This window comes from Emydura macquarii, unplaced genomic scaffold, assembly GCF_026122565.2.
Source record: "Emydura macquarii macquarii isolate MOO-44397 ecotype Brisbane River unplaced genomic scaffold, CSIRO-AGI_Emac_v2 contig_1551, whole genome shotgun sequence".
Lineage (NCBI taxonomy): Eukaryota > Metazoa > Chordata > Testudines > Chelidae > Emydura > Emydura macquarii.
Window position 1 is genome coordinate 6,891,396 of NW_027131688.1, and position 22,190 is coordinate 6,913,585.

The following is a 22,190-nucleotide window of genomic DNA, read 5'->3' on the forward strand; positions in this document are numbered from 1 at the left end:
TTTTGAAACAAGGTACGGGAGTGCACACGACCGTTCATAGCCAAGGCCCGGGCTGATCCCTAAAATTGGTTTTGACAAATTGCTGAAAAGTAGCCTGGCCTGGTGCCCATTAACAAGTGACAAAACTCTCTCCTAGGAGGGAGATCTGCTTTTCTTCCCCGAAGTAGCCCTTTCTGTCCTCAGGACTTTAAAGACCTCACCCTTGTCACCCTATAACATCTCTAAAATATACCCAATCCACCACAGTGTGAGACTGGCCAATAGATTCCTAGCCATGGGTGTTTCTTGAGTAGAATGGATTCCCTATGACTTGCTGCTGTGGTTTCAACTACTGTTAGGTTCTGTTGTTTCACATACCATGAGTGATGCAAGCCGGACGAGGGCAATTCATAGCGACAGAGGCTAGACTGAATAGCAGCAGTTCCCAAACTCTGGGTCGTGACCCCACGTGGGGTTGCTTCATCAGCAGATGGGGTCACGACAATCCCGAATGTGCAGAGGATGCCATTTTACAAAACGGCCTCCTCCGCACAGTGTGACCTCACACGCACCTCATGCACAAGGTCACATCGCATGGGGGAAGCTATTTTGCTCTACAAAACAGCACCCTCCATGCAGCATGACTTCACACGTGTATGCGTGTGAGGTCATGCAATCCAGAGGACGCCATTTTGTAAAGCAAAATGTCATCTTTCTTGCAGCGTGACCTTGCATGTCCAGTGCGTGTGAGCTCACACTGCAGGGATGACGCCATTTTTAAATGGCAACTTCCATGCTGTCTGGGGTAGTGGGAAATAATACATCTGAAAATGGGGTCATGCAGGGAAAATGTCTGGGAACCGCTGTTGTATAGGTTCGCAGATGTTAAAACGTTGCACATCAGTTTTTGGCAGCTAAGCAGTGCATGCTGGAACAGGCAAATATGGTGTCTAAGAATGGTTGAGCCATGCTCTGGAACAGGACTTGTGCACCAGCATGCTGAATGGCAAGTGGCTGGTGTAACCAGACTTTTTGGAACTCAGGTGGGAGGGACAAACAAGCAATCCTGTTGTAACGCGGTTCAGAATTTCTTCTTCCTCTTTTTTCATTGATCCAATATTTTTTGCCCTTCCTCCTTTACATTTTTCCATGGTAGGCTTTTGAGTTCCTGTTTACTCGAGGGTATTTCTGTGTCAATCCTTCCATTTCTTATAGCGCTTTTAGCTGCTTTGTCTGCCGGTTCGTTCCCTGTTATCCTGATATGTGCTGGGATCCAGGCTGATACATGTATCCCCATCTGTACTAATTCTGTTAATTTGAAATGTAATTTCATTGATTCAGTCACTTTTACATACTGACACCCTTTTTTATTGCCATCAGGCCTGAGATCAAGTCTGAAAAAATCACCACTATTGATGGGCATGCATCCTAGATCCAGTTGAATTATTGCTACTAGTTCAGCTGTCATGACAGCTACAAAATCAGATATTCTTTTTAGATGTAATAATTCCTAATTTTGGTAGATAACTTGCCGTCCCTACTCTTCCTGGGTTTTTTTTTTTCTTTTTTGGATCCATCTGTATATATTTGAAAAAAATGACTCTACTTTTTATCTGTATACTGGTACACTTCATTTTTATACCTGTTGTCTCCTTTTTCATAGAATCATAGGACTGGAAGGGACCTCGAGAGGTCATCTAGTCCAGTTCCTTACACTCAAGGCAGGACTAAGCATTATCTAGTATTTACCCTTAAGTTTTGTAAAATAAATCCAAATCCTCACGCAGACATGTTGGCTTCCCATCCATTGCTGATATCCCCGTGGCTAGAAGTTTTGACTTTGTTTTGATTTTCCTTGCCTTTCAACTCCTGCGTGTACATTTTAACTCAAACGGCAGGTGGAGTTCTAGCATTGAGTAGTGTCGGTTGTCGCGGGGCAGTGCACCAATGTGACAGCGCCCCCCATGGTCAGATGGAGCATTGCACAGTGTGACCTGGCGGGGTGGCCAGTCAGTTCCACTTGCCTGAGTCTCTATGGAAGCCCCTTGGTGGGTTATAGAGGCTGTCAGCATCAGCCCTGCTGGGGGTCTGCGGGTTCTCCCCTTATACCGGGGTCAGATGGTCCTGGTGCTCAGAGGGTCTAGAAACCCCTAAGGTTCTTAATTCTCGGAGGGCTCGGTAGAGGAACCCAGGCCCATCCACTTCCCCTGGGTTCCAGCCCAGGGCCCTGAAACCAGGCAAGCAGAATCAGACCTTGGTAACATCTCCCCCTGTGTCCTGAGCTCTTTCCTATCTCCCTGGGCTCTGTGAGCTTCTCCAGCTTGTAGACCCAGTCGTCCCTGCTTTGGGGACTGACTCTGGGCAGCTTCTCATCGGCTTGCTGGCAGGAGTTCCCTTCTCCAGCCTGCTTGCTCCTCTGGCAACTGCCTCCTTGTCCTTCTACTTCTCAGCTCTTTTATTCCCCCAGCCGCTGGGAGGCTGCCAATCAATGCTGGCCAGCGGTTTCCTCATTAACCCTTTGGTTGCCAGGCCAGCATGGGATATATATGCTCCATGACACGTGCCTGTTGACTTCCCAATGGTCCTCAGATAGTTGCTTGGTACTGTCATCATTGCAGCTCTCAGTAACTTTGGCCCAGTAGTTTCGTTCGTGGTGTAACTGGCATTTCACTAGCCGCTGTGTGTATTGCACGTATGGGTGTTGCACTAAATGCACCGCACACAGCTCATGGTGCCTGGGCTTGTATTAAATCTGAGCGTTTCAGTTCTGGTTTTGGTGCTGACCCAGAAGCATGGCATCGTCGATAACTGTTCTGATTAAGGCTCTGGATACCATCAGCAGTGCTTTCTTAGCCACCCCGCCAGTTAATCCCAGCAGCACTTTTCAACAGACAGATCCTTCCTTTGCTTTTCTCTTTAACATAGTCTATAAGATTTTTCCAAAGTAATTTAGCATCAAATGTTACCTCTCGGAATTTACACCTTTTAACTTTATCTATTTGTTCTCCATACAGCTGCACTTTACATTCTTTTGTAGCTTTCCCTTTTGTAAAAAAACAATTCTTTTGATTTTAGCAATGGAGAACTTGAAACCCCATGAACTTCCCCAGTCTGACGTCCCTCATGCTGCTTTTTTCGATTCTCTTTTCTGCCACCTCAGTATGCCTGCTCCTAAGACGCAGAGCACAATCATCTGCACATAGAGTGGCACTCGCCCCAGCGCTTATTTGTTTTGGAAAATCATTTATCATAATGTTAAATAAGCTTGGGCCGAGAACACTTCCACGTTTAATATGATATATATTCGATATAACTTTCCCAGCTCTGACCCGCATGGTCCTCGTACTCAGAAATTCTCTAGTCCATCCATACGTTTTCCCCCTTATTCGTATTGTACCTGCTTTGTGCAATAAAAGCCTCCCCTCCATGGTATGTCATACGCTTTTTCAATGTCTGGAACGACCGCTATCATGAAATCTTTGTTTCTCATCCTTTTTTGTATTTCAGTTTCCAATTTAACAGTGTGGCCGAGGGTGCGTCTTCCTCTCCTGAAGCCCCGCTGCACCGTAGCTAGCATGCCATTGTTTTGCAAACAGGCAACCGATCTTTCAGTCACCACTCTTGCCATGATGTTGCCCAGACTGGACGCAAGGGCAATTGGTCGGCAGGCCTCCACGTTGTGGTCAATCCCCTGCCTACTCCAGCCCCCTGCTGCCCTTTTATAGGGAATTTCCTGATTCCCCTGAGGTGGGGCTTGTCTTTAAACAGGGTGGGCCTCACCTCGGGTTCTCCAGCCCATGGGGAAAGCCGCCCTGTCAGACCCACCACGAGAGCTTTAAACAGAACTCTGAAGGCCTCCTTCAACCGGAACGGAAACCAAGCAGGAAGGCTTTATGCAACCAAAGCTTTAGACCATCAAAAAAGAGAGTTTTATCACACAGACCTTTCCCACTTTCCCTCCAAAAGGTTCTGGCTGTCATGACCAGCCAGTCTAGATACCTCACCGCATTCCCCTCCCTGAGGGAGCTGAGCACGCCAGCTGTCCAGATCATATACCCTGGCAATCCCTGTACTTAAGGGATGCTGCTGTGGTCCTTCAACATTGAGCAGGATCAATACACTTCATTACACTAGAACATCATTCCCCCCTCCTCCCCCCACACCTACTGTCCTGTCATTCCTCTGTTTATGCTTCATTTTCACCATTTTGCTTGGAACTTCCAAGCAGGTGACTAAAATGCAGGATTTGGTCTGTGCAAGCATCCTTCGAGGAATAGGAAATGAGATTTCTGCCACCACTCAGCTCTCCCGAACGCTCAAAACTGAAGCTCAAAACTGAAGCTGCCTGTCTCGTAAGGCCATTCTTAGTGACCCGGTGGTGTTTTTGTAATGTAGACAGCCTGGCTAAAGACAGTTTCAAAGAGGACTCCCAATAGTCATCCCAGCTGATGAACTAGTCATCGTCTTTGAAAGACCCAGCACAATGAACAACCTGCCACAATCGTTTTATGTTTCATTTCAGAAGGATAAAGACAGACTGATAAAGCGATTCACTAAAGTTTTGTTTTTTCCTCTTGCTTATTTTCCACCGCCTGTCCAGTAACAGGATTCCTTTGACAGGATTCCAGACCAGCAGCCCTATCTCAAGCTGCGTTTTAGTGTATGGTTTGCTAATTAGGGTCCAAAGGCCCAGTACTGCAAACTCTTACTTAGCAGCGAGGAAGGGCTTAGTCATGCGTCTGAGAACTCATGGGAGTGGAGTTTGCAGAGCAGACCTGCGCAAATCGGCTTTCTAACAGCCTGGCTGTGGAGCCTTTACTCACGGGAACAATCTCTGCTGAGACTATTCCTGTCAGTACAGGCTGCAGGACTAGGCTCTTTCCAGGGAAACGAACAATGCTGAATGTATTGTATTTGATTGCTTTCCAAAGACCCATTTCTATAATGTGATCTCTCATGGCTGCGCGCCACATATAAAGCTTTTGCCACAGTGATACACAATTCATCTAGTTTTCTGCAGATGCTTAAAGACGTCGAACTTGCAGCTGTGTATCAGCGTTTCAGAGGAATATGGATCATGTTGTATTTTAGTGTATTTTGCCTTACTTTGTAGAAATTCCTAATGCAACTGAAAGTGGGTCTTAGTTTTTCCTTAGATTTACAATAACGGAGCAGCAATACATCCCATTCTGTGGGCTGATTAGGTGAGCCAGATATCTTTCTTGCAGGCTGCATCTCTCAGATGACTTCAGAAATATGGCTCTGCTTAATTCTCATCTTCCCATATTAAATCACCTAATGGGAAATGAGGCCTGACTTCCATCTTGCTTAGGCGGCACTTTTTTACTCCTATCAGTGGCAGTTCTAACATTAACAAGAAAGGGGAAGTGATCCTGGCAATTGACTAATGATCAGCTTGGCCAGTGACGCAGTTGCAGGGGTGACCAGCGAGAGGCTGACGTAGAAGCGTTTAGCCGAGACATCAGCAAAAACAAAAGTGTGTTTAGGGAAGCTCAGCTCTCTTTTCCTTCCGTTTCTGTCACTGCCAGAAATGAATTTTGTGGCGGTCGATCTATGATGTCTTGGAAGTTGGTCTATGCCAAAAAGATCAGATTAGAAAATGTGATTTCTAGCAATGCAAAACCAGCCAACAAAATAACATCTGACTCACCGGCCCAATAAATAATCATTATCCTCCAGCGAACATGTGAAGGGAATTCTCTAGGGTTCACAGCAAACTAGGAAGTATGGATCATTCCCTGCTTATCGGTTGTATCTTTCAGGTGATAGGAACAGGGTTTTATGGCTGAAATTTGTGCAGAGAAGCACTTGATATAATGTCCTTGCTGTACTGATATCTACAGAACAATGAAAAATCAAACCAGGCAGCAATTCACATCTTAGTCCCTGTCCCTGCTGTTCAGAAGATATGCAAAGGAAAGCTTCCCACACCTCCTTAGGTGTTTCCTGAAATACAAACCATGCTGTTTGGGCTGGCACTTTTGACGTATCCTCAGCTCAAGGACCACTCTGACTTCTGGTGCTAGTAATAAGGGAAGAGGAGGCAAGGGACCGCCTGATCTTCCCCATACACAGCTCCTGCCCACAATAGGATCAGAGGACCCTAGTGGAAATCCCTATTTAGAATCCTTCATCTGGACTCTGCTGGTTTCTACTGGAAACCAGGAACCAATAGCCCAATTATACACGGGTTCTTTGTTCCAGGACCTAGCTGCCATATGAAACCCATAGCAACAAGTTGCAATTTTCAGTAGGAGTTTCCATAATGGAAGGAAGCTATTCACCACCCTCTTTCTAGCATTGGACTGAAGGGAGGAAGGGATACTTTGGGCCCAATCCACATTCCAGCAGTAGGACTGGACAGGGGGGAAGTTTGTCACCCAGTACCCCCAGGATTTGAAGGGGAGGCAGCTCATTCCTCATCAGTTTGGGGTCCCACAGTAAGTCTGAGCGGGTTACTTACAAGGCCATTCAGCTGGCTGAGCTGTGGCTTCCTCACCGCATCGTCTGGAGCTTGAACTGTGCTCAGGAAGTAGCGGTGAGAGAGGCTGAGGGTTTCTGAGGATCTCCCACAATGCACACTGAGAACAGGCCTCGGTGCCCCGCTCCTGCAGCTGAGGTTACTGGCATTTGAACACTTCTGCGTTTTGTTTTGATCTTTGTTTGTATGGTCTCATCCTGGGTTGTTTGGGGCTCCTGCCGCGTGGCATCCCACACAGGAACCTGTAAACCAACATCCATTCTGCGCCGGTCCGTCTACAAGCACTAGACAAACCTTGAGGTGGAATAGCTGGAAACAATCATTTAGTGCCCTGCGATGGGATTTGAATCGCTGACTAGCCCTGATTCAGCAAAGCACTTAAGCAGGTGCTTTAATCTCGTTGGGCAGCTTTAGGCTCCTGGATTCAGGACCACCCAGCCCATCTGTTGGCTTGTCCCCAGTATGCATGCCCCCAGTTCGCCTCCAGTAGCATTCCCCCGCCCCCATGTAAGTCAGGGGTGCAGAGAACGGTTGGTGTAGCAGGGGGATTCTCTGCTGGGAATTTCTAGCCAGTTTGTGGCCGCTTGGTGCTGCAGACTGGAGAATCCAGCCCTTTGGTTGTAAAATCTCAGAAACGTAGGGCTGGAAGGGAGCTCGGAAGGCCAGCTCGTCCGGTTCCTTGCGCTGAGGCAGGGCTAAGTGTTATCTAGACCATCCCTGACAGGTGTGTCTATCCTGCTCTTAAAAAAACACCAACAACGAGATTCCACCGCCTCGCTCAGTAACTTGTTCCAGTGCTTAGCTACCGTGACAGGAAGCTTTTCCGAATGTCCAGCCTGAATCTCCCTCGCTGCAATTTAAGCCCCATTACTTCTTGTCCTGAACTCAGTGGTTAAGGAGAACAATTTATCACCCTCCTCTTTATAACAGCCTTTTACGTACCTGGAAACTGTTATCACATCCCCCCTCAGTCTTTTCTTCTCCAAACTAAGCAAACCCAATTTTTTTCAATCTTTCCTCGCAGGTCGTGTTTTCTAGACCTTTAATCATTTTTTGTTGCTCTCCTCTGGCCTTTCTCCAGTTTCTCCACATCTTTCCCAAAGCACGGTGCCTAGAACTGGACACAGCACTCCGGCTGAGGCTTTATTAGTGCAGAGTCGAGCGGAAGGATTACTTCTCATGTCTTGCTTACAGCACTTCTGCTAATGCAGCCCAGAATGATGGTCACTGCTTTTCGGTTTTTGCAGTAGTATTACGCTGCTGACTCATATTTAGTTTGTGATCCACTGTGACCCCCGGATCCTTTTCTGCAGTACTCCTTCCACAGCAGTCACTTCCCATGTGTTTTGTTAGAATACTCAAAACAGCTGGGAGACCTCCACCTTTCAGCTAAGAGCCGAGAAAGCTCACAATATATCTGAGCCCCATAAGGGGTCACCTCCAGCAAAACCTGCTGGTTTCATGGCAAAAAAGAAGCCGGGGAGTGGGAGCAGAAACAAGGCAGTCTTTTAGGCCTGCTTTATAAAGAAGCAAAAGACGATTTTTTTCTGCCTATTCTAGACCGTCTCTAAGGACCTGTTGAATGTAGCTCCTGTCCTTTTACATCCATGGGAGCTGCTGAGAGCTGAGCACTTTTGAAAATCAGGCCACTTTTACAGGCGCCTAAATGGGGACATGGGAGCCTAACTTTAGGCCGCCGTGTTTAAAATTCTTCCTGTGAGGGCATTAGAACAGCCCATACAACCTCAGCCAAGAGCTTCTCAGAGACCGTATGGAAGCACGTTTGGCTCACAGGGTCCTTCCCTGCTGTCCAAGAGAATTCACATGGCCCGAGGTGAGCAGAGGGCTGTTGACAGTCACCCCAGATTTCTTTCCGTGATGAGCAGCCTGCAGATGGCGAAAAGCTTCCACTTCCCCATGGCCATGTTCTCTGAGGATGGCTGTCCTGATAATGCGTCCTTCCTCTGAACTGCGGGGTGCGTGCGAGGCATCCCACGCTGAACGTTAAAAGCTGGTCTCATCTTAATGCTCTTGTCTTAGAGCATCTCGGGGATGGTGTATTGGGCGTGCGGCCACTTATCGAGCGTGCCCAGGAATGGCGAGTGCCCGCGTTTGCTGTTGGGAGCCTCGGCCGCAGCATGACGGGCCCTGTCAATTCTCCATCTCTTCAGTGGGTTGTTAACCCTGGAAGGATGGTGCGACGTTGGCAGGCTGGCTGGTGCTCAGACCTCCGCAGCAAAGCTGAAATTCACCTCTGTACACAAGACCGATGCGGCGCTTAAAAGCAGGGCCCAAGCATAATTTTTTCAGGCCCAGAACAAACTTGTAACATGGGCCCCCTCCCACACACACACCACAACCCTTCATCTCATCCATACAATCCTATGAGCAATGAACATTTTTTTTCCTCCTGGTAATGGGGGTTGCAGCCTGGACCGGGCTCTGGTAAAGTGTACCCTTCCCCCCCATGTGGGGGCCCTGCTTAAAAGGCCTGTTTTTTCCAGAGGACAAAGTGGGACTGTCCAGAAGCTGAGAAGGGGGGGACCAAAAACCACACTAACAAAAATCATGTCCCCTTTAAGAAGGCCTCCAAACTGACGCCAGCTGGCAAGGCTCCTATTTCTAGGCTTCCTCTCTTTCCCTTAGGCGTCAGGTCAGGCTAGGAGCCACCTAATCCAGTTCATAATAAGGCCTTTACCTCAGAGCGTTGAGCCAAAGCAACCACATTTATAGTCAGAAGAAAAAGTCTGTAGGACCCGGGTCAGGCGGGTGACCTGTAGCAGCCATCATGGCTGCTGGTTCCCTTTCCCTTTCATAGAATCGTAGACTCAGTAGGACTGGAAGGGACATCGCGTGGTCTAGTCCCGTCCCCTGCAATTACGGCAGGACCAAGCATTATCTAGACCATCCCTGACGGGTTTCTCAGCTTCCTTTCCCTGGTCTGTAGTCCAGCCCCAGGGCAGGACAGGACGCTTCCCGATTGTGCTCTGGCGGCCCCTGAAAGGTGTAATACACCCCGCTGTGGGGACTGAAGTGACGCCTGTGCTTTGCCAAGGGCATTCGGCTCGGAGGTGAATTTCGTCACAGAGGAGTAGCAGGCGGGTGGCGTTTGTCAGCATGAAGGTCACGTCTGAGCAGCCGTCTTCCCAAACTGTTCCTGAGGAGATGTCAGGGGTGGTATTCGGTACCTGGCAGAAGTGGATTGGTCCCCTCCTGGCATCTTCCATAGCAAATGGAACGCGGTCAAATGTCTGAGCATGCTGACGCCAGCTCTTAGGTGTTTGTTGATTTATTTTTGCCAGGTGGCTTTTCCGAAAAGACTTACGAGTTGTGCTCCGAAGAGGAGGAGGCTGGGAAGCAGGCTGGGCCGGTCCAGGTGCTCATAGTCAAAGATGACCATTCCTTCGAGCTGGACGAGGCCGCGCTGAATCGCATCCTGCTCTCGGAGGCCGTGAGAGATAAAGAGGTTGTTGCTGTGTCGGTCGCTGGCGCTTTCAGGAAAGGAAAATCGTTCCTGATGGACTTCATGCTGAGATACATGTACAGCAAGGTACAAGTGCAGACACCATGTGACCACCTCCTCTTTGCGCCCTCTTGGGGTGTCTCACTGGGCAGGGTTTCTCATCGCTTTAGGATGAGACTTCCCTCCCATACAACGGGAGAGGGGTACGAGCCGGAACTTTGGATCCGAACCCTTGAACTTTGGGGGCGCTTGGGCCTTTCTCAGTAATGGCCCCTGGGATTTGAATCCCCCCTGACAGGACAGGCGTTTGGATTCATGTCTGTGTCCAGCTCTGAGCTCCATGGTGGTCTAGCCCCCAGCTGATGAGGTGTTTTTCTGGAAGGCTGGTGCCCCTCCCGAGTTAGAGGGCTGGTGCAAGCCGAGTGCATGGGGCGGTGCTGGTTCCTTTGATGCAGCCAGCGGCGCCGCTTGAGGCAGAGAACGCTGCATGGTATTGCCCACTGGAGCCGCCCAGGGACCTCAGAGCTGCTCATTCCTAGGCCAGCTTCCACTTTCTCTGTACTTTTCCCCGGGAGGGCGAGCCTTTCCGGATGCGAGCGGGGCAGGCAGCCTGTTGGAAGGGGGAGCAGAGGAAGGAGGACCTGCCGGAAGCTGGGTCCGTGGCAGGGGACTGGGAGTAAGGGAAGAGCTCTGCCATCATCCTGACCCCAAGGAGGAATGGAGGACGCCGGCAGGCAGCGCCAGCTCCTCCTCCAGACCCACTCTTGCTGCAGCTGGCTCAGCCAGGGGCAGCTGATCCTGCTGCTGTATCCAGCTGCCTCCTCCAGCCAGCAGCCGCCACCTTTCCTCCAGCCCCGCCTCTCTCCTCACGCCCAGCCCAGCGACAGGGCCGAGTGGCACCAAGCGGGCGTACCCGGCCAACGGAGAATTCCCCTTTGCAGAGGGGAACTCCGCACTGGCAGGGCTAGCTCTTGTGCTGTCCCCACACGGGCCCGGGGGCCTGTTGTGGGGAGTGGGAGAAGAGGGGTGGGATGGGGCAGAGTGCAGCTGGGCTCCACGAAACCTCCCCCCCCCGGGTGAAAGTCAGAGCAGCACCTCAGCTGTTCTAAATTCCAACTGGGGCCGGCTGGTGCTTGATCAGGGACAACATGGTTGATTCCCTGCAGCGTCTCTGCGCCCGACCTGGGGGCGTGTGGAGAATTGGGCCTGTGGTTTTTGTAAGTCCTGTTGTGAGCTTGCTCAGGTGCAAGTGCACCACTGCCCTCGACTGGGCAGAACCAGGGACGTGCTGTCAGTGCCGGACCGCTGTCAGAGAGTCTCTACCTCGGGTGTCAGGGGACAGCTGGGTCTGAGTTCTGTCCAGCCTGGGTTCTGACTGGGTCTGGTGTGAAACAGCGGCAGGTGTGCAATCCTGGGTGGCCACCGCTTTGTCACCGTGACTGGGGAGGGGCTCCTGGATTTGGGCCTGTCCTCCAGGTGCCTCTTCATGTCCAGCTGATCAAAAGAACCGAACGTGAGTAAGCCTGGGGTGGAGGCGGCCCAGGAGAGAGAAGAACCCAGGGGAGCGGGTTCTTAATCCTTTCTCTGCCACTTGCAGGAGTCCGTTGACTGGCTCGGAGACGACAACGAACCGCTGACGGGCTTCTCGTGGCGAGGAGGGTCTGAGCGGGAGACGACTGGCATTCAGATATGGAGCGAACTCTTTCTTGTGGACAAACCGGATGGTAAAAAGGTATGTGGGGTGCCCGGCGCTGGCACGTCCATTTGTTCAGGGGCTGCCTCTGGGTGCCCCTGCTCCAAGCTCTGCTGTTTCCTAGATGAGCTTCCCTTTAGGTGGTCTTGGATGCCATGTGCTTTAGATCTCCGCGATTTCTGATGCACCCCATTGCTACACTATCTAAGTCTCCGTGCAAAGAGCAAGCACACTCTCTTATGCGCTGTGTGTGTGTGTGTGTGTGTGTGTGTGTGTGTGTGTGTGTGTGTGTGTGTGTGTGTGTGTGTGTGTGTGTGTGTGTGTGTGTGTGTGTGTGTGTGTGTGTGTGTGTGTGTGTGTGTGTGTGTATTTCAGGAGTCCCATGGCTGATTCTTGGGTCCAGGTTCCTCGCAGAATATCGTTGCTTTGCTGTAGGGCTGGCTGGAGAATGGCGCATCTTTACTCACTAGGGGCCCAATCCAACACCCAGAGAAGTCAGTGGAAAGCGTCTGTGGGAGCTGAATCGGGCCCCATTCTGGGAGTTGGAGTGCGCAGCAAACAGGAGCAGGACCATCCTTACTTGCCTGATCTTTATTGAAACTGACACAAAAGCATCAGTGCATGGGGGTTTGTTTATCACATAATGCCTCACAAAGGCGTTTAGAATTAAAGAGATGCTAGATACTGCCATATTTCTGAGATATGAAACTAATGGGACTCCTAAGACGACACGTTCATGGATGCAGGAAATGGTTTTGAAAAGTTCCTCTCAGAATGAGGGAGCTCCCATCTTCGGGCTGGAATTAATTAATCTTAATTAGTCGTCTTCGTTATGCTGTCTGGAGTGGCTCAAGAGTGTGAATGCCGACCTCAGGGCAGACTGTAGAGAGGCAGGGCACAAACCCTCAGGCACTATGAAAGCCTTAACATGGGGTCACAGATAGTCCCCTTGGGGAGTCTGGTCTATCTTGCCACCTAGGAAAGTTTGCCTTTATGAGACAGATGGTCCCTACCACCCAACTCACAATTCAGTTACTCCCAGTCCCAAGGGAACGGTCATGTACCCCAGGTCAATTGCACCTTAGATTTCTCACGAAAGACCATGCTGGTAGCCAACCCTATAATAAACTGTCTAAAGACTTTTTTAACTAAGAAGGAGAAATAAGAGAATTATTTACAAGGTTAAAGAAGAGAAACATACACACACACGAGTTACAGACTTAGGTTTCAAAAGGTGAAGCTGTGGTAATATGCAAGTTGTATATGTCCTTTAGGGCTAACCCAGGTTAAGCATTGGGGATCTTTTGCTTATGCTTAGTAATCCTTGCCCTTCAGCGTTCAAGCGGCATAAAGACCCAGTTTCTTCCCGGTAGGGATTTTTATTCCTTTCCCCCAGAGTTCAAGCTGATGAGATGAGTCCTTATGCACGTCTCCTCTTCATGGGCATGGGGGAGCAATCAACAGTCTTTGTTCAAAGTTTGATGTGTCAGTGCTAACACACAGGTGAGCCAGGCTGGTTTCCAGCTATGCATTTGTCAGGGTTCAGTTGAGGCCTAAGAACCTTGGTGTCAGCTGGCACCTGGTCCGCTAGCGTCACAGTCTTTTCTTCATAACCTGGAGCCATCAGGATCTCAGAAGGCAGTGGGGCTGTGTTCCCCTCTCCATGCCCTGGCGCTTCATGTATTACCCGCACGCGGCCCGTGTAGTGAGACGCCCAACAAAATGGCGTGGTTCGTGGCTTGGTTTTCCCCCCACCACCGCTGGGCCTTCGAGAGCGATTTTGTTTAAAAGCGGAGGCCCCGTTGGTGCCGAACGCTGATTCTGAGCACTCTGCTCCGCAGGTGGCCGTGCTGCTGATGGATACGCAGGGGACGTTTGACAGCCAGTCGACTCTGAGGGATTCAGCCACGGTGTTTGCCCTTAGCACGATGATCAGTTCAATCCAGGTAACAGAGACATGAATCTGTGCTGAAAGATGGTGGGCGGGTTAGAAACCTGCCGGCAGTGGCTTAACTCTGCTGCTAGTCATTGACTTCTAGGGGAGCAGAGTGAGCCAGTGCTGAGAGCTACTGACAGCCCGAGGGCACGTGACTGGACGGAAATCTAGATCGTGTCTCGTTGCAGAGGCTGTCTGTGCTGGAACTGTTCTGCACGGTGGTTATAGGAGCCCTCTTCTAGATATGAAGAACAACAGTCTCGTGTATTGTAGGGCCCTGCTCATCCTGGGAGATCCTAATGCACCTTGCAAAAGATGGGCCAGAATTCGAGTAGGTGTTTCCCCAAGGAGGGGCTGACTGAGAGGTGCTCCAGTCCCCCCCACCCCAGCTGGACTTGGCTGAAGTCTGCCACGTGTCGGGGGCCTTCATCTCTGACTGGGAGGCGGAGGCACTCAGTACACTGCAGGACCAGGCCCGTGGGTAGGAATAAGGGCGGATGGCCACATAATCTCCGCCATTAAAGTGGAGGGGTTGAGGAGGGGCGGTTTGGGGAAGGGGCCGTAGGTCAGCTCCCACGAGCTGATGGCATTTATCGTATCATAACACATCTGTGCATAGCCCCCAGCCAGTCTACCTGGGCTGACCTGCACTGCCCCTGGGGTCCAGCGGGAGACCAGTCTGCGGCGGGAGGACAGTGCTAGCCAAGATGGTGCCAAGCTCCAAGGAATAGGGAAAAAGACCTGCCGAGGTGCCCAGCCTACTCCTCCTGGGGCCCCAGCCTGCTGGTGCATCGTACTGCTGTGTGTGTGTGTGTGTGTGTGTGTGTGTGTGTGTGTGTGTGTGTGTGTGGGGGGGGGGGGGGGGAGAGGACAGAGCGCACTTGGCCCTCTGTAAAACCGTGGGCCAGCAGCTGTTCTCCTGTGTGCTGACTCTAGGGGCGCCTGCAGGATGGGTCGCTCTTTGAGACAGGGGCAGTCTTGCACTACGTGTCTGTACAGCGCCTTGCACAGCGGGGCCCCGGCTCTAGGCACTCCTGTAACACAAATAAATAATACTGGCTTTGAGTCGTCATGCAGCGAATCGAAAGGGCCATTGTACATGCTGTCCAGGAAGCGCAGGGCATGTTACGTCATCTGAACACTGACTTTTAAATGCAGGTGTACAACTTATCCCAGAACGTCCAAGAAGATGATCTTCAGCACTTACAGGTAATCAATCCCCTGGTGCTCTGGGGGAGGGGAGGAAGGTTAATCTCTCAAGCTTTCTTTGATGGGGCTTGCCTGAACGCTCCTCATTTTGCCCTGCTCGCCTTCTGCCCTGGAAACGTGCATTTAAATTCAGAGTAACAAAGGGCTGTCATCCGGCATAGAGGTTATTGTTCTGCAGTGAATGGGCAGTTCGGAACAGACACGGAGGGGGCGGAACCTTTTCCCTCTAAGCTATTTAAGCCCCTCTCCTTTGGACCTGATCCATCGAGCAGAGAAGTCAGTGGCAGAACCGTGATGGTCTCAAGGGGAACAGGGGCAGGCCCATGCGGAGATGGCAGGGTCAGCAAAGGGGCCTAGATTTCTGCCACGACCTCTTTTTTACACCTTGTTCGATGGCGTGTGTGGAGTGCAAACGGGCACGCAGGCTCCGGCCTGGAGTGCGAAGCCAGGAGACAAATGCAGACGACAAAAGAGCAGAGGGCGCTGTTTGAATCCAGCCCTGCGGTCAGGACCTGCTGCTGCATCGGCGAAGCAATGCCTTTCCCACACTCCAGCTGACTTTTGCTGCTGAACTCAGGAAGGCCTGTGGCTTTGGAAGATTTCTCAGCAAAAATCATTGCCCTAGGAAGCGGAGGCCTGGTCCCTCAGCTCGGTTTTCTTCTGAGCTTGGCCTTGAGATACTTCTAACTTGCTTTCAGGAAACGGGGCCCAAAGCAATCGGGCACTTGAGCGCCCCCTCCCACCGATCTTGCGAAAAACACGCCCGGTACTGGCTTGTTCTGCTCACCCTGCCACAGTGTATTAGCTCTCCAGGCGTATTGCTAGCAACCAGCTGTGTTCGTGATACACTCCCTTGGTCTGAGGGAATGAAGGGCGTCTGTTCAACAGTTAGCCACCTACCTTACGGTTTTATACAGCCACCTTTCACCTTGTCGCTGAGAGCAGTTACCACCCTTCGGATCAGTGTGCTGAAAGGGAGACAAAGATTTACCCATGAAAGTCCCGTAGGAGCAGATCGTAGTGCCTTTACTCCTGTGAGTAATCCTAGTGCAGGCAATGGGGCTACTCTCAGGAGTAAGTGCTCACCGCCATGAATAAGGGCTCCACAGTCTTGCCCATATGGAGTGGAAATTGGGCAGTTGCACTGCTCGCATAGCGCTGGGGGGCAGATTCTCCTTCTGGTCATTGACAGAGTCCGAAGAGGAGGAGGGATACTGGTTTTATAACTTCAGAAACTGGGATACCTGATGGTCTCTCAAATGCTGCTGCGGGAATGGTTAAACTTGGGCATATGGCCCTGGTTGTCTCGGGGTGTGTAATTAGCGGAAGGGTTTGGTAACGGCTGCCCCAGCCATCCTTTGCTGAAATCTTTGGGTAGACTGGTGCGCTTGGGTTTCCTTATTGAAGAACTAAATAGGGGGAAATGGGAGCAGGGAAAGAAAAGCCAAAATCACTCTGGAACATCTCAGGTTTGTCTCAGGATGGTTTCGCCATTGTTTCGGCCAGCCCAATTCACAGGGTAAATATCTGTTGATGTGTTTTTTTAAAAATACCACCCTCACCCCAACACCCCATTTTATTTATCCAATATGACACAACTTTTTGGGGAGGGGTTTTTAGCATGTGGATTGTTGCCTCATGTTTAGGGGATTAATGTGATTGTTTGTATAATATGAGTTATAGGCTCATCATTTGATCTGATCAGAAGATAAGGGTCTTGTCCCAGAATCAGGCTACACAGGGTTTTGCAAGGACCCTCGGGATGTATGGCGAAGACACTCACGCCAAGAACAAAATAGAGCCTCAGAGACTTTTATTAACATACATGGAAAAGTAATCAAAGTTCCAAAGCCAGAATGAAAAGGAAATAGTCCTGTTCTAGAGGTACATGTGGTACCATTTGCTATGAAACGTCCTAGGTTAACACACTCACACCCTTCCTTGAGAACCTGGTGGTAAGAGACAAAGGACCAGCCTCGTCTCTGGCATGCCAAAAGAGTCCCCTGGTCCAGGTTTCTCAATGCTTGAGTGGAAGATGAAACTTAGGAGAAGCTAGAAAGCCAGGAAAACAAAGCCAAATAAAACCCAAGAAAACTAACCGAACCTTCATGGTGGTTTGCCCCTCTCATAGTCTGAGTACTCTGTGTCCAGCCTTCCATGTCCAAACAATTTCCTCACCCACATAAAATCGGGGTGCGCTTACTCCAGAGGCCGGCATATTCATAATCTATTCATACAGATTAATGACAATTGGCTCATTCTCACACCTATTATTTCTGGCCTGATCCAGATAGGTGTGGTTAAGTCCACGTTCTCTGTGGAGTACACGTTATATTTATGGAAGGCCATTGGTAGGCAGCTTATCAATGCCAAAGGTCACAAACAGCTGCATGCCAGCTTGCGTTAGCTCATCATACAGGATGTGGCCTGTCAAAGATACTCTAATATAAAGCTATGCATCTGTTAGAAAACAACAAACCAATACTAAAGGATATAATAAAGCCAGCAAGCGGACTAGCTGTATGGACTACAGGGTCCATTTTTAGGGACTTGTGGTACAGCTGATTTTGCCTCCGTTTAGAAGAAATAGCCAAAGGTTGGAGAACCTCCAAATCTAGCCGATGTGCCAAAAAAAAAAATATCCAAAACAAAACCTGTGAGAGATGATAGGGGCTAATCTCACAGTCTTTAGTCAATGAAAGTTTGGAGCCCAGGCTGCAGGATTCAGTCCTATTTCTTAAGCCCATTTCCATCAATGTTCAAAAACACCAGGCTTGTGACAACCCAGGGTTGCCTGCGAAGCACAGGGGGATACCAGCTCACAGACAAGACGACTCCATCCATTTACACATTTTAAAAAAAAACACCTCACTTATTTGGCAACCCAAAATTCTGGTCTGAGATCGTGTCTGTCAAGATTGAGCACAGCAAATACTAACAGGAGCTTCCTAGACCTCTAAACTGTGAGCTGGAAACGCACATCCGAGCAGACCTTAGCTATAGCATGTAAACGGCACTGTTAGCACCCACACTAGAAAACAAATCGTGATGCTAACGGGGCAAGACCATCCATACTGCGCCAGAGACTTCGAAACTAACAGTTCCCTCATTGTTTTGTTCCCGGTTTCAGCTCTTTACGGAATACGGCAGACTGGCCATGGAGGAAACCTTCCTGAAGCCTTTCCAGGTGAGTAACGTGACAGTCACGACTAAGGTTATCACCTATCGGAGATTAGCTTGGATAGGGACCTTTTGGCCTCACCAGCAGGTGGCGCTGCTGTTTGCGATATGGGGCGGGAGGAAACCCACACGGGGAGAATTTGTGGAGCAGAGGCAGAAGGAAAGGCTGCGTGTCCCCCTGCTCTCTAGCAATGTCCCAGGTCTCTGTTTTCCCCATTAAAGTCTCCCCAACCTGCAGACTGACTCCTGGGCGCTATCATCATTCTGGACAAGGCGGGTTGGGACTCAGGCTCGGCCTATCACCCCACGTGGCTTTGCTCTGAATGGCAAAATGCACGATGGCTGGAATTCACCGAAGTCCCAATGAGCCCCATGCTCAGGAGGTAAGTGGTGCACCGGCCTGGGGATGAACGTCCCCGGTGCTGAGCACACTTCTCCCTGCAGCACTGTAGCCCAAAGAGTGAGAAAGCAGGGACAGAAGTCACAGGCAGCGCTTTCCCAGGGCAGCACAGAGCACCGTCCCCGGGCTGACTGTGTGATTCAAGGCTTTGAGATCAGGCTGACGTACTGATGGATCAGTCACTGACATGGGCAGGATCCTAACGCTGACTAGCTCTGGAATATACCCCACTTCCGCAGTGGCCCTTGTTTCTGGTGGACTTTCTGCCGCTCTGCAGAACAAGGGGCAAAATTTAATAAACATTCTTCCCAGTGACCGAGAGGGTAGAGCTGGGGAAAAGATCGATGTAAAGGAAATCCTAGTTACGGGTAAGGAACAGTTTTATTTGTGCTTCCATTTTCCACTGAGGCACGGCAAATGGAGACTGTCAGATGATGTGTCTTCAGCTGTTTTAGCTGCTAATGCCAGAGGAGTGAATGGTGCAGTGGGAGAATTACATGCTAGTACAGGCTCCCTCAGACTGGAAGCAAACATGAATGAATAAATAGAAAGCAGATGACGCTGGGATGGAGAAGCTGATCTATCAGGCAGCTTCAGCAGACGCTAATAATGAGGCGGTTGGTTAGCAGTTCCTTAAATCTGCAGTCTACCCTTAGACTTCTAGCAAAATCAGTCATATTGCCTTAATCCTTTGGTTACTGCTCTGGGCAAGCACCTCAGTTAACGTGCTTGTGTGACGCTGGGAAGGAGGTGGGAGCAGATTTCTGTAGCATTATAGGCGGGGTGCAGCACATGCGTGCGCTGGATCATAGGACAGAGGGCAGGATTTAGGAGCCCATACAGGGTACTGCTGTGTTGCCATAATACACTTAGGCTTCGGTAAGGCATTTGACTTAATCCCACATGCCGTTCTGATTTAAACACCTAGCACTATACAAAATAAGCATAGCCCATATTAAATGGATTAAAGCTGGGTAACTGATAGAGCACAAAAAGTACCTGGAAATAGGGAATATCATCCTCTGGAGGTGTTTCTAGTGTGATCTGCAGAGAGGGGTTCTTGGCATTGCTATTCCATATCTTCATCAGTGATCTGGGAGAAAATGTAAATTCACTTATGGTAAAATTTGCAGATGATACACAGATCGGGAGGGGGGGGGAGGGGAGATAAATCAGGATGAGGCTAGATCAGTTATACACCTCGAACTGGGTCGCTTGGTAAGATAGGTCCTTTGAACAACCCACATTTTCATGCAGCCAAATTCCAGGTCATGCATGTCGGAGCAAATCAGATAAGTAACACAGGAGGGGAGACAGCATCCTGGAATGCAGTGACACTGAAAAGGATTTAAAGGTGATGATAGATAATGAACTGAACATGAACTCCCCAGGGGATGCGTTATCTAAGAAGATGAACGCAATCCTGGCATGAAGCAGAAGTAAAGAGCTGGTATTATCGCTGAATACGGCATTAGTGGGCCCATTACTGGATACTGTGTCCTGTAAGTTCCGGTGCCCACCCTTCAGAAAGGATGTTGACATATCGGAAAGGGTTCAGAGAAGTGTTACAAGATTGACAAAGTTGGGAAAATCTGCCTCGCAGTGAGAGACTTCACAAGCTCCGTCTATTTAGCTTATCCAAGAGAAGGCTAAGAGGGGACTTGATCATGGGCTACACGTACCTACATGGGAAGAGATTTTTTGATAGTAAGTGGCTCTTCAATCTAGCAGCAAAACCATAATTAGATCCAATGGCCGGAAAATGATGCTAGACCAATTCAAACTAAAAATGAGCAAAATGTATTTATTTATTTTTAATACCGAGGGTAAATTAACCACTGGAACAACAGAGCCTAGGCATAGGGTGAGTTCTCCATCACTTCAAGATTGTCTGCCTTTCTCCAGGCACTGGGTGAGGTTCTGTGGCCTGGGGTATGCAGATGGTCAGATTCAATCATAGTGGTTTCTTCTGGCCTTAAAATGTAGGAATCTGAGAGTGAAGATGCAGGAATCAGCGTATGTAAGGAACTATGGCAGAGGTGCTGAGAGTAGGTGGTTACCTAAGGGTGCTGGGGGTACCGGATGAAATGGTTTCCATCATGTACAGGATTTACAGTTTGCTTCAGTGGCTCTCAGCACCCCAGTTGTATACATTGTTCCAGCAGCCCTGAAATATGGGCAGGAAAGAAGGGGTAGAGGAGAAAACCCTTGAGTCCCTGTACACGGAAATGCCTGATTCGCTGTCTTTGGGAAAGCTGGGATGCCCAGGCCACCGTGCTGCAAACATAAAATGACTTCTGAATCAAAGTCTGAGTACAGTGCGCGTGTAACGGATTAGCAAAAACAGCGTGTTACAGAGACGTGCCACAGGAACATCTGAACCGGTCTATGCTGCGAGTGAAGCAGACCCATGCTAGCATCAATTTGGCTAGCGCAGTTAACAATCGTAATGAAGACAGGCAGCACAGGCTTCAGCGGGGACTAGCAACTGGAACGCAGGCCCCCTGGGGACTGTGTGTGCGCTCTGGTTGTTAGCCTCCGCTGCCACGGCTACAGTACCATGAAACCATACTATACTATAGTACACTATGCTACCATGAAACACACCGGACGGTGGCACAGGGTCCCCCAATGACAGGGGGCCCCAAAATTCAGGACAAATCTACAAATGACCAAACTTAATAAGCGTTGCAAGTCGCGAAGCGGGCCAGGCTTTCTGCATTCTGCGAACTTATTCTGCGAACTAAACATTGTATTTTGAAGTAGTCTAGCAAAGAATTTGCATCGCCGTTTTTTCGCTGTCTCGGCAATAGCATAACAGCAGCTACGTGTAAGCGGTGGGAACGGGCCCACTATTGTGGGGAACTTTCCTGGCTCTCACACTGCCCCGGTGGAGTTGGTTAGCAAAAGTCCTTGTTCCCACTCCCTTTCCCCAGAGGCCGGCCTGGCCTCGAGGGCTCCTCTCCCACTTTCCTGTGTGGTGGGGTCCCTGTAACCCCAACAAGGCTGGGCCCAGGATTCCTGGGGGCTTGACCCCCAATCTTGTTGTGGTCCCTCAGGGCAGGGGCTAGGGTGTCCCCACTCCAGGGAACTAACTCTGCACTGGGCGCTTCCCTGACCCACGGATCATTGCACACAATACAAAGCAACACAATGTGTTACACAAACAGCAATCAAACGTCAAATAACAAAAATCAGAAAAGAGGAGAAAAGTTCAAGGCAAACACCCCGCACTGCCCCTGGCCCGGGGGCACCACACACAGCGTCTCTGGGGTGTCAGGGAGGCTCACAGACTGCGTCACATGTCGCAGGCCCCTGCCCAGGCCTGGCTGCGCTACAGGGATGCAGAGAGTCGGGCACTGGCTCTGGCGGTGCCCACATGCCCCAGGCACTGGGGGCAGGGCCCCCTTCTCCAGCGTCATTCCCCCGTCGGGGTCACGGCCCCTTCCCAGTCCAGCCTGCGCAGCCTCTGGGCTGGTGGCGTCTCCCTGCGCCAGGCCCTGCCCAGGGTCCCCCTCGCTCTGCCCAGCTGCTCACTCACCGCCCCTGGCTCCGGATGGCTCCAGCCCCAGCTCCACCATGCTTCCGTGCGGCTCAGCTTGGCTCGGCTCCCTGGGATGCTCCTCGGGACCCTCTGGTTCTGCTGCTGTGGGTTGGCTCAGCTCCCTGGGCGTCTCTGGCCTCCTACACCCAGCTCCAGATGGCTCGAGCCCCGACCCCAGTCCCAGGCCCACTGTGCTCAGCTCGGCTTCCTGGCCTGGCTTCTCTGGCCTCCCATCCGTCGGCTGCTTTGTCCTTAGCTCGGCCCTGCTCTGCCCAGGCACAGGA

The 22,190-nt window shown here is 50.4% G+C and overlaps 1 protein-coding gene across 2 annotated transcripts in view; it reads left to right on the forward strand.

Annotated features, from left to right (window-relative positions):
• The window catches only part of ATL1 (atlastin GTPase 1), a 48,504-nt gene that overhangs the window by 7,783 nt on the left and 18,531 nt on the right, over window positions 1-22,190 (forward strand). For both annotated transcript variants that reach the window (XM_067554746.1, XM_067554747.1), the window contains exons 2-6: window positions 9,784-10,031; window positions 11,542-11,676; window positions 13,479-13,583; window positions 14,732-14,782; window positions 17,913-17,969. In XM_067554746.1, coding sequence (XP_067410847.1) covers window positions 9,784-10,031; window positions 11,542-11,676; window positions 13,479-13,583; window positions 14,732-14,782; window positions 17,913-17,969 — 596 coding nt within the window. The remainder of the gene's footprint in view (window positions 1-9,783; window positions 10,032-11,541; window positions 11,677-13,478; window positions 13,584-14,731; window positions 14,783-17,912; window positions 17,970-22,190) is intronic.